At 39.9% G+C, this 15915-nt stretch overlaps 1 protein-coding gene across 4 annotated transcripts in view; it reads left to right on the top strand.

Annotated features, from left to right (window-relative positions):
- JADE3 (jade family PHD finger 3) overlaps nt 1-12831 on the top strand; it is a 45141-nt gene extending 32310 nt beyond the window's left edge. For 3 of the 4 annotated variants that reach the window (XM_020796793.3, XM_072994430.2, XM_072994429.2), the window contains 7 exons: nt 634-824; nt 2005-2216; nt 3367-3534; nt 4619-4735; nt 7019-7492; nt 8907-9024; nt 9686-12831. In XM_020796793.3, coding sequence (XP_020652452.1) covers nt 634-824; nt 2005-2216; nt 3367-3534; nt 4619-4735; nt 7019-7492; nt 8907-9024; nt 9686-10575 — 2170 coding nt within the window. In that variant the 3' untranslated portion in view covers nt 10576-12831. The remainder of the gene's footprint in view (nt 1-633; nt 825-2004; nt 2217-3366; nt 3535-4618; nt 4736-7018; nt 7493-8906; nt 9025-9685) is intronic. The other variant, XM_020796794.3, reaches the window with a different exon arrangement.
- Nucleotides 12832-15915: the final 3084 nt, after the last annotated feature.

The raw sequence follows: 15915 nt of genomic DNA on the forward strand, positions 1-15915 counted from the left end.
GTCGCAGCGCCTCCAGCCCACCCCTGCATCTCCCTGTGACCAGCACTAGTGTGCATGTGTGAGCTCTGCGTAGACAAGGGGCGGGGCGGAGCACCGCTGCTTCCCGCTGAGCAGAACGGGCCGGTCACGTCGAAAAGGCTGGTACCCCTGTCTCACTGCTGATGCTCGCCACGGCTGCGCTGGATACCGCGCGATACTGGACGGTATGTAGAATGAGGTGGGCAGGCATTGGGAGGCTACTATGGGCACCGGGCAAGCATCGGAAGGCCACTATGGGCAGCTATGTCTATCACAAATGAAGTGCACCCGGCGTATAAGACAACCCCCCCCCCACTTGGAGGCATGTTTTTCAGGGCAAAAAAGTAGTCTTATACACCAGCAAATACAGTAAATCATTCGAAAACCACCATTTCTGAAGCCAATGACAATGTCTCTCCACATCTGATCAGCTAGGCTCTTGGGAAGAGTGTTTGGGAGTTCCTTCAGTTTTGGGCATTGCCGTGGGAGTAGCAAGGAGCTGCATACTATTCAGCCAGATAAATTAGGTGCACAAAATAACCTGGTCTCCCAGCCTGTAGAAATGTTCTTTGACTGGAGGACCCGGCAACTCACTTTTAATATTTTGTCTTTTAGAGTTGTAGCAGAAAAAGTGAAGCAAGTGCTATATACACGGCCTAGAAAGTACATCCGTTGTTCAAGTCAAGAGCCCACAGAACCTGGCTATATCAACATTCTGGAATTGGCAGAATCAATGTGTCGTTATGACTTGGATGACATGGACATCTTCTGGCTTCAGGAAGTCAATGAGGAGCTTGCTGAAATGGGTGAGAATATAAAAATAACAGTTGAAAATACAGTAGTTTGAAACTTCAGTTGGAAATATGAAGAGATGGATTATTTTAAAAAAACTGATCAGTGTTTGAGGAGCCTTCTGCAATAGCTATTTAGATACAACTAACTGCATTTAATTATTTTTGAAGTATTCTCGAAGGCTTTCACGGCCGGGATCCGATGGTCGTTGTAGGTTTTTCAAGCTGTCTGGCTGTGTTCTTGAGGTGAACAAGAACACAGCCAGACAGCCTGAAAAACCTACAACAACCATATTTTTGAAGTCTTCACCAGTTTTTACACATTCTCTCTCTCTCTCTCTCTCTCTCTCTCTCTCTCTCTCTCTCTCTCTCTCTCTCTCTCACTCACACACACACACACAAATATCTCAAAGAAACTAGGTTCTTGAGGAAGATATCAACTTAGATTCTTTGGAAATGTAAAAATGAGAGAAGAGATAGTTGACTCCTAAAATCAATTATTCCTGACTTCGGCAGATTCTTCAAAATCTTAGTATTAAGACTAATTTGAATGGTAAATGAGTTACGTGGTGGCGGCAAATTTAATTGAAGAATTGAATGAAGGTGGATGGGCCACTAGTCAAGTAAGAGATAATAATGTCCTTAAACCACTCTCTCAATGGCATAGGTAGAACTCAAACTAAGGAAAGCCTTTGGAAGCATAAAGACTGGAGGTTGACGCCTCTAATAATCAAAAATCATTGCTGGATTGCCACTAGTGGTCCCAATTCCAGCAGCAGTGATCTGGTGACTTTTTAAAACTATTCACAGGATTAAAAAAAAAAAAAACTATTAAAAGGGCAGAAGGGGGGGGTATAGGGAGCCTTGGAACCTGAAGTGGGAGATAGGAAGCTTTCAGTTAACGTGAACAAAATTTTATTGGGCCAGATGATATCATCCAGCTTCTGCTATTGGAAATTTATGCAAGAGGATTTTGCCCAGTTTCTTTTTACATACATTTCAACCTATCTTAGATATCAAATATTTAAAACCTGGGAATGAAAGTTTAGTAAGCCTAATCAAAGTTAGTTAGAATGGACATGGACATGTTTCATTTGGGGGAGGGGGGAATTGTTAAAGTCCTTCCTTCCCTCCCTCTTTGCAGTGACCACCAAGTGTTAAACAAATTATTTCTTCTGCTTCAATTGCTTTACAGGATGTGGGCAGCTTGATGAGAACACGATGGAGAAAATGGTGGAAGTCCTGGAACGTCACTGTCATGAGAACATGAACCACGCCATTGAGACAGAGGAAGGGCTCGGTATAGAATATGATGAAGATGTAATTTGTGATGTGTGTCGGTCCCCTGACAGTGAAGATGGGAATGACATGGTGTTTTGTGACAAATGTAACATCTGTGTGCATCAGGTTAGTGTGAGCAGAGCTTTGAAAGGGCTGCAATATCTTTGTAATTGAAATGTCTTCCTTGATAGTGAATAGAATCTTCACAAAATGTTTGTCTTTATTTAAAATCCTTCTAACAATGACTACAGAGTGGAACAGACAGTAAAATGATTTTCAGTTTTGTAAGGTGACTCTAGTTATTGACAGTGACAACAGGAGAAATTGAGTACTGTACAAAGAAGGGTGTTACAAAGAAAAAAATTGTTTTTCTGAACTTCTTCCAAGACAAGAGTGCCCTCTAGTGGATTGATGGGGAAAAGCTCTGAAAGAACTATTATGGAGTATTCCTTCTGAAGTTTTAGTGAGACTAAGATCACCTTTCTAGGTCAGTCTGTTCTAGTATTAAGTACCAGTGGCATGAGAATGACATTTTTCCAGCGCGCGCGCACACACACACACACACACACACACACACACACACACACACACACACACACACACACACACACACACACACACACACACACACACACACACACACACACACACACACACACACACACACACACACACACACACACACACACACACATTGCTTTTATGATGTTACTACAGAGAGGGTCAGAAGACACAGGCTGTGATCCCACAGCCTACAATCCTCCAAGCAGGATACCTGGCTTCTACACTTTCTTTGAAAAGTTCTTTGTATTTTATTATTAATAAATAGTGGTTGGATTCCTGTTGCCTGGCCTAGTAAGCTGGAACTAGAGTAGGCTTGTTGAATCAGTGGGGATTTGGTGAGTCAGTTCCTCCATAAGTTCCATTCATTCAGCGGGCCTATTCTAGTTGCACCTTACTATGCTGTGCAACAAGATTTTGGTCAGCACATAGCTTTTCTTTTTCGTAGGAAAATGTTGATTTCATATTGCTTCTGTTGCAGACAGCTGGGAAAGAGCAGAACTCTTCCTAAATAGATTTAGGTTGTACAGTTAAAAAAACAAATCCAACATAGTAGTTAATACTGCTAAAAAAAAAGGCAGAACTCTTCCAAACTCAGTTTAAGTTGTAAAGTTTAAAAGTAAATTGTAGGTGGTATTGATGTATTGATACAGACTCAAGTGAAGTGTCACCATGCTTAAGAACTCATGCAGTCACCATTTGCTTTTGTTTTCAGGCATGCTATGGTATCCTAAAGGTTCCTGAAGGGAGCTGGTTGTGCCGTACTTGTGTTTTAGGTATACACCCTCAGTGTCTGTTGTGTCCAAAGAGAGGCGGGGCTATGAAAGCTACAAGAACGGGCACCAAGTGGGCCCATGTGAGTTGTGCTCTCTGGATTCCAGAGGTATGAGTAACTTACAATACCAGTACTATCCTATACCATGGTCCTGTGGCACTAATTAATATACTCCATATCATGGTGACAGTGCTCCTTAGGTCAGCCTGTTTCTAAGGAGGTGGGGAAACAACCTGTGACACAGATATGTGTGGCAGTTTGGGAGGAATCAGATTGTCTCATGGGCATCCCCCCTCAAGGTCTGGAGAATAAGATGACACCCAAGAGTGCAAGAGCTAGCCGTCCCTAGATTATATGATATGTGGTTAAAGGAGTCTGTGGACTTTCTATTGCTGTATGCTGTTGTTTTGAGGCGTATGTGATGCATAAAGCTTGAACTACTCAATTTGTTGTGAGGAGGCTTCCCTCAAAGGATGGGTTAATTCCTTCTGTTGCCCAGAAAGGGGAGGTATAATGAGACCTGGCTTTCTGTCTCTCCTCCTGCTGATACTACTACATTCTGCCAGCAATTAGATAACAATTCACTTCCTTTCTTACCAGTTGAGGAGGAGATGGCTGCCTTTTAAAATGTATTCAGCCTGTATCCTGTTTGATGTTTAGCTGTGAGGTGGTGGTGGATGTAGTCTAGCATTGCATGTAGGTCACAGGGCTGCTTTCCAAAGCAGTGGAGAAGTTTAGTTTATTTTTGATTTGCTCCATTTATATGACGCCAGAAGTGAAAAATTCATGCTAAATATCTAGCAGCTGAAATCCAGTAGTAAATCACAAATAGAGTAGACCCATTAATCCATGGAATTTATAGAGGAGTTGACTCACCAAATCCCCACTGGTTCAGTGGGCCTACTCTAGTTGCGATTTACTGCTGGATTTCAGTCAGTGTTTTCTTCCTTTCCATATTGCTAGGAATAAGACATGAATTTACGTTTTTCTCTTACTCTCATTTTAAATAGGAGAGCCTTTGTTTTTCTGTGTGCTGAGGATTATTAGCAAAACAGTTGATGCAGTTATCCCAGTTCCCTAACAGCTTAGCATAGTCCTGTTTGTCTGTTCTACAAGACATGGAACTGGAATGATAGGATAGCTGTTTCTGGTGATATCCACAAGAGTAGCTCATGTCATGTTTTGTTTGTAGGTAAGCATTGCTTGCCCAGAAAGGATGGAACCAATTACAAAGGTGTCCCACATCCCACCAAGTAGATGGGCTTTAGTTTGCAGTTTATGCAAATTGAAAACTGGTGCTTGTATTCAGGTAAGTATTGAGTTTATGTTTTCATCATTGAGGTTGCAGAGTAGAAATTGCACTACATTGGTGCCTCGCTTGACGACGATACAGTGGGGTCTCGACTTAAGAACTTAATCCGTATTGGAAGGTGGTTCTCAAGTCGAAAAGTTCTTAAGTCGAATCTGCATTTCCGATAGAAATGCATTGAAAACCATTTAATCCGTATCTGCTCTTTTCTGTCCATAGAAACTAATGGGAAGCTGCTATTCTGCCTTCTGCCACTAGAGGGGGATATTTTCTTTCTTTTTTCCCCTTAGGTTCAGGGAAGGCAGGGAACACTAAAGGCAGCACTTTAGAACTCTTTTTTTTTTTAAAACGAAGCCAATTTTAAATAATGTTTTAAAGCATGTTGTGCTGATTTTTTCAGCACAAAGGCACTCAGGCCTCCGGAAGCCTGCTCAGAGCCAGCCGATCAGCTGTTAGGCGGGGAGAGGAGCGGGGAAAACCACAAAATGGCTGCCAGGCTCTTTCTGGGTGTCGGCTTTTAGCTCTTTCCTGCTCTTTTTCCTGTGGTTTGGGGGCTACCAAGGCCTGGTAAGTGACTTTATTTAACAGTACAGTGTTTATTTTTAAGTTTCTGACCCTTTTCCCCCCTCCAGAAGCCTCTAAGGGGAGGGGGGGGACTTTTTTCCCTGTTCGTAACTCGAGGGAAGTTCGCATGTCGAGTCCTTACTTTCCCTATAGGGCAGGTTCGTAACTCGAATTGTTTGCAAGTTGGGTCGTTCGTAAGTCGAGACCCCACTGTAATCCGTTCCATTCAAATCACTGTTAAGTGAAATCGTCGTCAAGTGAAATAAAAAAAAAAACATTGAAACGCATTGAAAACCATTCAATGCATTCCATTGGGCGAAACCTGTGCAGTGAAGATCCTCCATAGGATGGCCATTTTCTGGTGCCTGTATAGCGAAGAATCCGTCCTAAAAACAGCGGGGAGCTCTTTTGCACAGCGGGCGGCCATTTTGCGACCCGCCAGTCAGCTGTTTGGAAATCATTGTAATGCGAAGAATCGGTTCCCGAAGCAGGGAACCGATTGTCATGAAGCGAATTTTCCCCATAGGAACATCGTTTTGCGATTACAATAGCAATCACAAAAAACCCATCGTAAAGCGGATTTGTCGTTTAACGAGGTACTAGTTAAGTGAGGCACCACTGTATCACAAACACATCCAGAAGAAAAATGGCCTGATTATGTGTTCAATGGAAGACAGATGTAACAACTGCTTTGCTCCCAGCAGTACTCTGCTGGTAGATAGCCCTTAGTGGTAAAAGCGCAACATGTTCTGTTTATACACCACCCCATAGCACTTAAAGCACTATTTACAGTTTAATTATGCTGTGTGCTCATTTTACTGACCTCAGAAGGACGGAAGGTTGAGTCAGCCTTCAGCTGGGTACCTGAGCCTATCAGGATCAGGTTGTGAGCAGAATCTTGGCTATAGTACTGCAGTTTAACTAACCACTGTGCCATGAGGCTCTTGGCATTCACTGAAAGAAAGTGATCATTGAATAAACTTGTCTAGGTATTTATCAATAGTCATTTCTTTTAACTGAAGTACATACAAACTGAGTTTGAATGTTCACATTCATTAAAAAAATGGACATTGGGTTAAGATTGGTTAAAACAATGCCATTTAGAACTGTCTTCTTTTATTCTAATTAATTTAAAACTTGGTTGTAAAAATTGACACAGCAAATTAATTTTTAATGAGTTGTTTCTCAACCCAGGACTACACTAGTCCTGCCATTGAGTTGGTACACAGCGCCTTAGCTTTTGTTAAAGGTTTTTCATGTAAAGGCAGTTGCGTTAGATTGCTGAGCTTGATTGGCTGCCATTAACCAAGCATTCTTATCTGTTAAATGCTTTGTTGGGATTGTAGTACTGTGGTTTAACGCAGGATGTCTTTTTGTTGACTATCCTGTGTTTTCAGTCTAGGAGTTACTGTATTTAACTGTATTTTTTTTCTCTTGAAATTGTTGGTGTGCCTCTTATAAAAATAAAATAAAAATGTTTCAACTATTCTGTTACATTTTATAAACAGGTTCTCAAGAACTTTTCTGAAATAAAGTTGCCTTGATCTTGTCTGAAAGTTTCCATTTGGATTTCTCAGCTTGTGAATAACACACTTTAAATCAAGCAACATGTCCTGAATGTGAAATTGTGTATACACATATAACAATGAAATGTGATTCCTTTAATTTTCTGCCGGCTGGTGCTAGTTATGACTGATGGTGGTTTTCATCTCTCAACAGTGCTCTGTGAAGAGCTGCATCACTGCCTTTCATGTCACATGTGCCTTTGAGCATAGCCTAGAGATGAAAACAATTCTGGATGATGGTGATGAAGTCAAGTTTAAGTCCTACTGTCTGAAGCATAGCAAAACAAAACAAAACCTGATGCCTGGTGCAGATGACAACCTTAAGAGTATAGTAGAACAGAAGCATACTGAAAGTGAAAAAACCAGTTTGCGTGCTCAGAAGCTCCGGGAACTGGAGGAGGAGTTCTACTCACTAGTGAGGATAGATGATGTTGCTGCAGAACTGGGCCTGCCTAAGCTCACTGTGGACTTGATCTATAATTACTGGAAACTAAAACGGAAAAGTAATTTTAATAAACCGTTATTTCCTCCCAAGGAGGATGAAGAAAATGGCTTGGTTCAGCCAAAAGAGGATAGCATTCATACTCGAATGAGGATGTTCATGCACTTGAGGCAGGATCTGGAAAGGGTAAGGAGGGAAGTGGGAAGGATGCTGCTCTAACAGGAGATTAGCGCAGCAGGAAGCTGGGTGTGGGTGGGACAGAAGATCTGTCGAGGGAACCGATAGAAGAATGAAAGGGAAAAAGCAATAAGCTGAGAAGAAATAAGATACTTCGTTGTGGCCTCTGAATGCAAATGGGTTGTTCTGTGCCTGTGCAGGACGTCTCGGACGTTTCTAGAGCTTAAAGATATGTGATTAGTAGGACATTCCCCCGTGGAGCGCATGCTCCGCCCTCCAAAAGTCCTCTCAGTTCCTCTTTGCCGCCGCTTCGGTTGGACTTCTTTCGGAATGTTAGAGCAATTGCTGAGATCAAACCAATTTGGCTATTTTCTATTATCCTATATTTTCAATCTTTTCTTTTTTTGGAAGTCCTCCTGTAAGTTATCTGCTTCTTTTTTCTTTTATGTACTCCCTTCGTTTTCTCTTCTTTCTGCGTTTTTCTTTCTTCCCCCCCCCCCCACCATTCCCTTCCCTTCCAATTCCATTTCAAAAGACCCCAAGATCATCCATAAGCCTTCCATGTTGTCCTACTGAAACTGTGTGGAGAAAGAAAGCATGGCTGCCTTCTCTTGTGATCTCTTCTCTAGTGATCATCATACTGTCTTTTTTGAAGGCCCACCATGAGTTGTCCCCTTGCTTTACAACAATGCTAACAATCCAGAATCAGACGGAATTTACCATGCTAGTGCTGGAAGTTCGCTTTCATGCTTTGGGTAAAGCATGAAAGCATGTTAGCAACAGGGGCTGTTGACTCTTCACTTACTGAGAATCAGGAAAGAGTCAACCACATAACAGGAACCTCCCACTCATATGTCCCAAATTATATAGTGGCCTTAGTAATATGACATCTCATAACAGGGAAAGGATTGATCTAATCTTCCAAACTGGTACTTAGAAGAACAATTTGTTTGTGGAAGATTAAAGTCAGTCAACAATTACAGAGAGAAAGATAAAACAATTTAGTACAATAAAGGATTATGGAAAAAAAATAGGTCAGATTTCTGGACGATGACATCTGCATAAAACTGACCGAATTGCAAGTGAAACTTAACCGCAATGCGATCCTTATAGTTGTCTGTGTCTTATTACGGTAGCACTGTTCCTTTTTTTGACTCTTAAACATAGAAGAAGAAATTATTGTTGAATGCACCTTTAAATTGTTAGGTTTGAACATTTTGAGTTTCTGCTTTGAGAAACTCAAAGCAGCCAAATTTGAGTTTAAGTTTTCTAATCCAGTTTAAAAATTTTAAATAAGCAGGTTCTGAAAAGCTATGTGGTTAGTAATTGAGTATTATCCCAAGTTGTACTGTGAAAACTATTACATGCATTCACTTCATGTGGAATATTTATTTATTTATTTATTTGTTGTTTCCTCCTCTAGGTGAGGAATCTTTGCTACATGGTAAGCAGAAGGGAGAAGTTAAAACTTTCTCACAGCAAAGCACATGAGCAAGTTTTTAATTTGCAAGTCCAGCTTATTAATCAGGAAATTGCTGCAGGTAATAAATGCATAACTGATATAAACGGTGTTGTGTTGTGGTATTCCCCCACCCAGTGCCTTTTACACTTCACTTTTTTTGGTAATGCTGATCTTGTTAAAAGCTTGTTTAAATGAGGTTAGTTTTGAGAACCTGGTCATAAGTTACCTGTGCGGTATACCTATAATGGTGACAGCCAGTTTTCTCTGAATGGGCAGTGCTGATGAAACAGTTATTACTGCTTTTGTGTGGCACTGATAATTGTTTAGTGGAGGGAGTGGGACCAGGCAGAAGGAAAGCTACAAGCCAGATCAGTAAGATTCTTGTGGCTCCTAGTTCACAGTCTGTTTACTAAGTAGAATGCAAAGATATCTGATATTTGCCATTCTTCTCACGTCAATATATTTTGTATTCTTGTGTTCTTTGGCTTTCAAGAGGTATAGAGCCTTTAATGCATCAATATACAAGGACTATATAGCAATATGAAAAAGGCTAAGACTTCGAGCAAAATGTGGAAAACCAGATGCTGTATGAATTGCAAACATTATTATAAATCTGTGATAAAGCAGGTTACTGTTTTGTACAAGTTGCTTACTGGATGTATTGAATAAATTTGCACAGTGAAATTTGCTCCTACAATATCCCTCTTTCCTAATTAGCACCTTCTTATTCTCTTTCTTAGGTCATTCTCTTACAAATGCACTAGAGAACACACTGTTTTATCCACCTCCTAGAATAACTTTGAAACTAAAGATGCCGAAATCAACACTGGGAGACTGCAAAAATAATCTGAAATGTAGCAACAAACCCCTTTCTCTTGATAACAATGCCATACTTTATAGCAAAAAAGGTATTCCAGTTTCTAAGGAGGCACTTGTCAATATGAAGTCCTACTCAAAGTTTCAGCATGAAAACAGAATTAATGGCTTACTGGGAGGGATTATGAAGTCTAGGAATGAAGCAAAGGATTCTGGACCTGCACATGCATCAGACTTCCACCGTGGACAGTCATCTGGCAAACCATTAGCACTTCAAGCTGCATTGCACGGACAGTCCTCCATTGGGAATGGAAAAATACATCAGAACTCTAAACTAGCCAAGTCAAATGGTTTAATGAACAGAGTTGGAGATGTCACTCAGCGAGATAGCTCTAGTCAAACGACATATGAGCAATCTGTGCTCTCTGCCCACTTGACTAGCCAGAGCAGTTTTAGAAAATCTACAATAGAACATTTTAGCAGGTCCTTCAAAGAAGCAACCAACAGTTTAGTGAGGACCACAGAAGATCTCAGGTGTTTTGAAAAGCCCTCAAGAAGGCTTTCAATGAGAGAGCGTTCATGGGGCAAGCAGACTCTTGAATATCAGATGGGGAGTACCCCCTACCAGGACAATGATGGCTATTGCCCTGATGTGGAACTCAGTGACTCAGAAGCTGAGAGTGATGAAAATAAAGGGCAGATCAGATTGAGGAGAAGCAGCTCAGAGAGAGAGAGCCCAAGTAAAGACTTCAATAGAGATTGCCACAGTAGAAATAAAAGAAATTTGATTCCTCCCAGTTCAGTACAAAGGTGATTAGAAACTCCTGCCATTGGGAAGAGCGCAGCCTTTTGGATGCTTAAGAAGACCGACACAACCCTGGAAAAATGCAGGTTAAAAAACACAGTTCAAGGTCCACAAGCTAATGACAAAGTTCATTTTTTCCAAACTGTCAGTTGGTCTGCCCTTTGCAAAGATTGTTAATTGGGTCATGGAGCTAGAAGTAAAGATTCTTTTATGTATCAATTTCAGAAATGGTTTTATATCGTCTGCTTTTCATTACAGAATGCAATGTGTTAAGCTTTGTACTGGTGAGCAGGCATTTTAAAAGCCCCTTATTCACTATGTGGCAGTTGCAAGAAATGGTCAGACAATTCATGTTCAAACTGCAGTACAATCTCAATTCCTGAGAACATTAAGGCAGTGTCTTAGCTTTCAAATGAATTGTAGGAGTGCAAAAGTTTGTTTCAAGTTGTGGTGTTCGCTGAAGTATTTTTCTAGGATTGGGGCATATGTGACTACTAGGCAGAAATTATGTTCTGAAGCAGATTCGAGATGAAGGATGCAGTCCTAATTTCTTGAAAGCAAGGTCCGTTTTAATTCAGTGGGGCTTGCTTTGAAGGAAACATGCACAAGATCAGGGTGTAAGTACTAATTCCTTCTGAACTGTCCAGGAAGGTTGACAGACTCCACCGCCAGTGCTGCCAAACACACTGACCTCTAGATCCCCTTCACCAGGGTTTGCTCTTACGCTAAAGGTTGTGTTTCCCTTTGCTCTAGTGGTTTGCTTTATTCTGTAAATACTCCTTTACTTCTAGTATTTTAAAACTGTTTTTAATCCCTGTGTACATAATAGCTTGATGTGGGTTGCACTTGTAAAAAGAAATATTTTACCCACCCAGCCAATACAGATGGTTGATATGTGCATAATGTTTAATACTAAAAGTACTTAAGCTCTTTAACATATTTAGGCAATCACCGGTGATGCCAGATTTTCTGTAGTCAACTCAGAAGGCTCTTTTTAAGAATTTTGATCCGATAGCACTGTCTCCTTTCTTTCCTTTTTTTTCCTCATCTAGCAAATACTTCGTCAGGTTTCTGAGCCAAAATGTTAAAAATCAGTGTATGTTTAGAAGGTTGCATATTGGTTTGCAGTTTTAAATGGTCAAAAATGGTGAAATTAAATATTTTTATTGCCAAACTGCTTGGGAATCATTTTGGCCACATTATTGTTTAACTAGTTTCTAAAAAGCCAATTTCTTATAGGTGTTAAAAAGAAGCATATAATAATATCATAGATATAACACTCTTGTTCATTAATGCACACCCTTGATTTTTTTTAAAATACCTTTATGTCCAAAATTGTTTCATTAATGGAATAATCGCTATTTAATTTTGTTAATGAAATCCCATTATGTGAATCAAAAGTGATTGGGGTAAACTTGAAATTTAGTAGATAATTTGTAGCAAAACAAAATAAAAAGAAATGAAATCCATATTTTCCTTGAAAGCCTTAACACTATTGCATCTATGTAGAAAGAATAAGTTCTGGATGAAAAATTCCTGAAATATATTAAAACATTTTGTCTATTCTACATACTTTGATTTAGGCATTTTAAAGCTTTGCATTGTTTATTCTTATTTGTATGTTTTTGCAGTTTTTGTCTTTCTCAACAGAGATTTATTTTCAAGACCTTTCATGTAAATGTGCATTAGCCTTTTTAAAAAGTTTGTGTGTTTGTTGAAAAATCGTTGGCCTTTTAAGTTGTGAGCCATTCAGAATGGTGCTGATAATGTTCACTTCTCTATACATTGGATCTAGTTTATATATATATATAAACATATATTTATTATTAACACTTCTTCCTGGTCATGAAGTAATGCAGCTGAACTTGGGAACAATGACTTCAGTGGCCAGGGGAGAAAAATACAATCAAGTTTCATACCCATTTAAAAAGTGGGAAATGGTGCTTCAGCAAGATCACAGAGTTTTGCTAATTTAACCGTGATTTATCAGTTCAGGCAATAGTGTCTTTTTGTTCTACATGATTTTAATGGGTACGTGAAGGTGCCTTTGGCTACATAACTTTCAAGTATCTATTTCCAAAAGTATATTTGCTAGTTTTTTCAGTGTGTTCAGTGGCTAACTTTGAAGTATTACCTCTTAACCTAATTTGTTTTCTTGTTTTGCTTTGTATTAAATATATATATTCAATTTTTCAAAAATGGACTGTCTTTTTTTAGACGTCTGCTTTTTACAATGCATTTTTCATTAAATTATGAAATTGCTAACCATGCCTTTCTTCTTGTGATCTTTTGGAGGGCGTAATACTTGTGGGAAGATGGTGAAATCAACATTTTGTTTGTTAGGAGTATTTGTTCTAGTTAACCCCTGAAGAACCCTTGAAATTTCTATAGTGGAATCTCATGCAGTGATTCTGGCTTGTATTATTTTGTGCATAGAATTATCTGCATGCAAACACACCAGGGAATGTTCCATGTTGAGGTTTGGTAATGTAGTATCTGTCAGCCAAAACTTTGAAACCCAGACAGAAGGCCAATTAAATCTAATGGAGGTGAGAGTTGCACTGTCTGGGTGCTGCTACAAGGAAGGCCTGCTCTTGTGCCTTTTCTAGGCAAAGCCAAGAGGTCCTTGGGACTCAAATGATGTTGAATGTAGTACAAGAGCACATTCAGTCTAAGGACAGGAGGTACCTCAGATAACCCAGTCCCAAACTGTTGGGGACTTGATGGCTGATACCTGACACTTTGAATCATTCTGCAAATGTACTGGGGGAAGAATGGGCCTTGGGTAAGATTTTACTATATCTTGTAACAACAATATATTTGGTGATCGAACTGCCTGTAGGTTAATAGATAGTAAAATTTAAATGATGCACAGTTGTGCCCTGCTCAACGATTACCCCGTATAATGACAAATCCACTTGACGATTTTTTTGCGATCACAAAACGATGTTTTAATTGAATTTTTTCGCTTTGCGACGATCGATTCCCCGCATCAGGAATCGATTCTTCACATTACGACAAAACAGCTGATTGTCGATTTTTCAAAATGGCCACCGGCTGCTCAAAATGGCTGCCCGCTGTTTTTAGGAGGAAAATGGCCGCCGTCCGGAGGATCTTCGCTAGACAATTAGGTATTTTGCCCATTGGAACACATTAACTGGTTTTTAATGCGTTTCAATGGGTTTTTTTATTTCGTTTGATGACGTTTTTGCTCTACAGCGATTTCGCTGGAACGAATTACGTAATGTCGTCAAGTGAGACACCACTGCATTTAGAAATCATTCTGCTAAAAGCAAATAGGCAAGCTTAAACATGAACAGCCAAATGATGTGGCCTAATCCTGTTTTGGAAAGTTATCAGCTGAATCCAATACGCATTTAGTGCAGGTTACCTCAGTACTTGCTATCTGTCTTGAAAATTATTGTGAGGTAACTGTCGATACATCTGATGATAATAAAATATGAGCAGAGATTAGAAGGCGTGATGCAAACAACAGGAAGACATTCTACATACAGATCAGTCAAAATTAAGCCCAAATTTTGAGGCATTTTTCCATGTAATCCATAATGTTGAACCCTTGTGGGAAGTGTCTTGCATTTACCTCTCAGTTGCTATGAATAGTCCAGATAGGGCCAAAGTCTTAGTATAGTAAGTTGCACTAGCGTAAGCTCATTGAATCAATGGGGATTTGGGAGTCAATCCTTCCACAAGTTCCATTTATTCAAAGTTCACTTGAATCAATTGAGTGATTGAATCGCCCCATAATATGGGATGGTTCTGTTCACTGTTTCTATAATGCTCCATTCCATTTCACTCTTCAACCATCCATTCCCCACCCACCCACAGTGGTATATCATTACTCAGCATGCTCTATCCTTCCTGGGTTGGCTTCTTCTCACCTTAGGGTTTGGTTCTAACACATTTTTAAACTAAGGTAAACCTTGAAATGTCCCCCCCAAGCCTGCTGATGCTTCCCATTAGCACTGGTACTCAGTGTCTCAATACATGGAGTAGTTTCATAATGATGCGCCTGCAGTAGAATCCCATACTCAAATTTCCTACTAAATAACCTGGAGCAGACATACAGATTTGCCAAGAAAAGAAACTCTGACATTTACAGTTTCTAAAAATAAAATAAAAAAATTGTTTGTTTGTTTGACTTATAGACCGCCCATCTGGAACATGTCTACCTTGGGCGGTTGTGCTGAGAATGAAAACAGTTTGTTTCAATCAAGGAAAATATACCAGGAAACTTGACTGTATGACTCGTCCTGTCTCTCTGTTCAGTTTCAACTTCAAAAATAATGCTCAACTCTTCTACTTTAGTTATTTTATATTACCTTGAATTGTTAACCACAGTTATGTAATATATTTGGTTATTTGGATTTGTAAAAATCAATTATTAGTCATTTTGCCCTTTGCTCACCCCTCTGTCCCTCACTTCTCCACTCATGGCAGAGTCTGGGCAATAGAGAGAGATGTGTAGTATTACATTCAACCAATGTTCAAAGGTCAGTCAAATGCTGTTGTGGGTAAGTGCAAGGGTTGCGCTGTGGTGTTGTAGCTCAATGGAGCATAGCCATGTAGCTCCTTGTGTGTTCTCTCCCCACACTAACAGATAAAATGCCTGAAGAAAATGAGCTTTCTACCCACTGCAAAGAGCTGTGATTTCGCTAGTCATGTTAGTCTATTATTGCTTTGTTGCCTTGTATTTCACCATGTTTAATATGGAATGCCTTCAGTGCCACAGAACCTGAGCTTTTCCAGTCTTCATCGAGGTAGAACTGGTGTACTGTTGGAGGGGTATGGAGAGTGATAAGTCTCTAAACAAAACTCATCAGATCGATTAGCAGATTTCCCGCAAGCGTCCACCTCCAGCTGTAAAACGTGGATCATTGGAACTAGGCCAACTGCTGTTAATGAAGATGCCTGAGAAAAATGTCTGTAGGATGAGTGGTTTGGCTACAACATACTGTACTTCTTGCTGGGGAGGCCTGGATTCCTATTGTCCCTCACCCACAAAGCTGCCCAATCATCCTAACCTAACCTTTCAGTCAGCGCAATGTACTAAGTACTGTAGTTAGGAAGATAAAAAGAGGACCCAGCACTTGAAGTGTGCAGTATCAAATTTATAAAAGAAAAAGGTGAATGCGTATATAAAACATTTTAATTTACTTGTATCTTTCTTGCCCAGTTCCTTCCCCACCTATGAGAAGGAGTAAGGTGTGGCCTTCAGTTTGCAAGACCTGCTTTTTGGAAATCACTAATGTATAGGGCCAAGGTTAAATCAGGAGTGACTCGATAGCCCTATTAAGAGCAATAATTTAATATTTTGATACGCTTAATATT

The sequence above is a fragment of the Pogona vitticeps genome, chromosome 3, assembly GCF_051106095.1.
Source record: "Pogona vitticeps strain Pit_001003342236 chromosome 3, PviZW2.1, whole genome shotgun sequence".
NCBI classification, from domain to species: domain Eukaryota; kingdom Metazoa; phylum Chordata; class Lepidosauria; order Squamata; family Agamidae; genus Pogona; species Pogona vitticeps.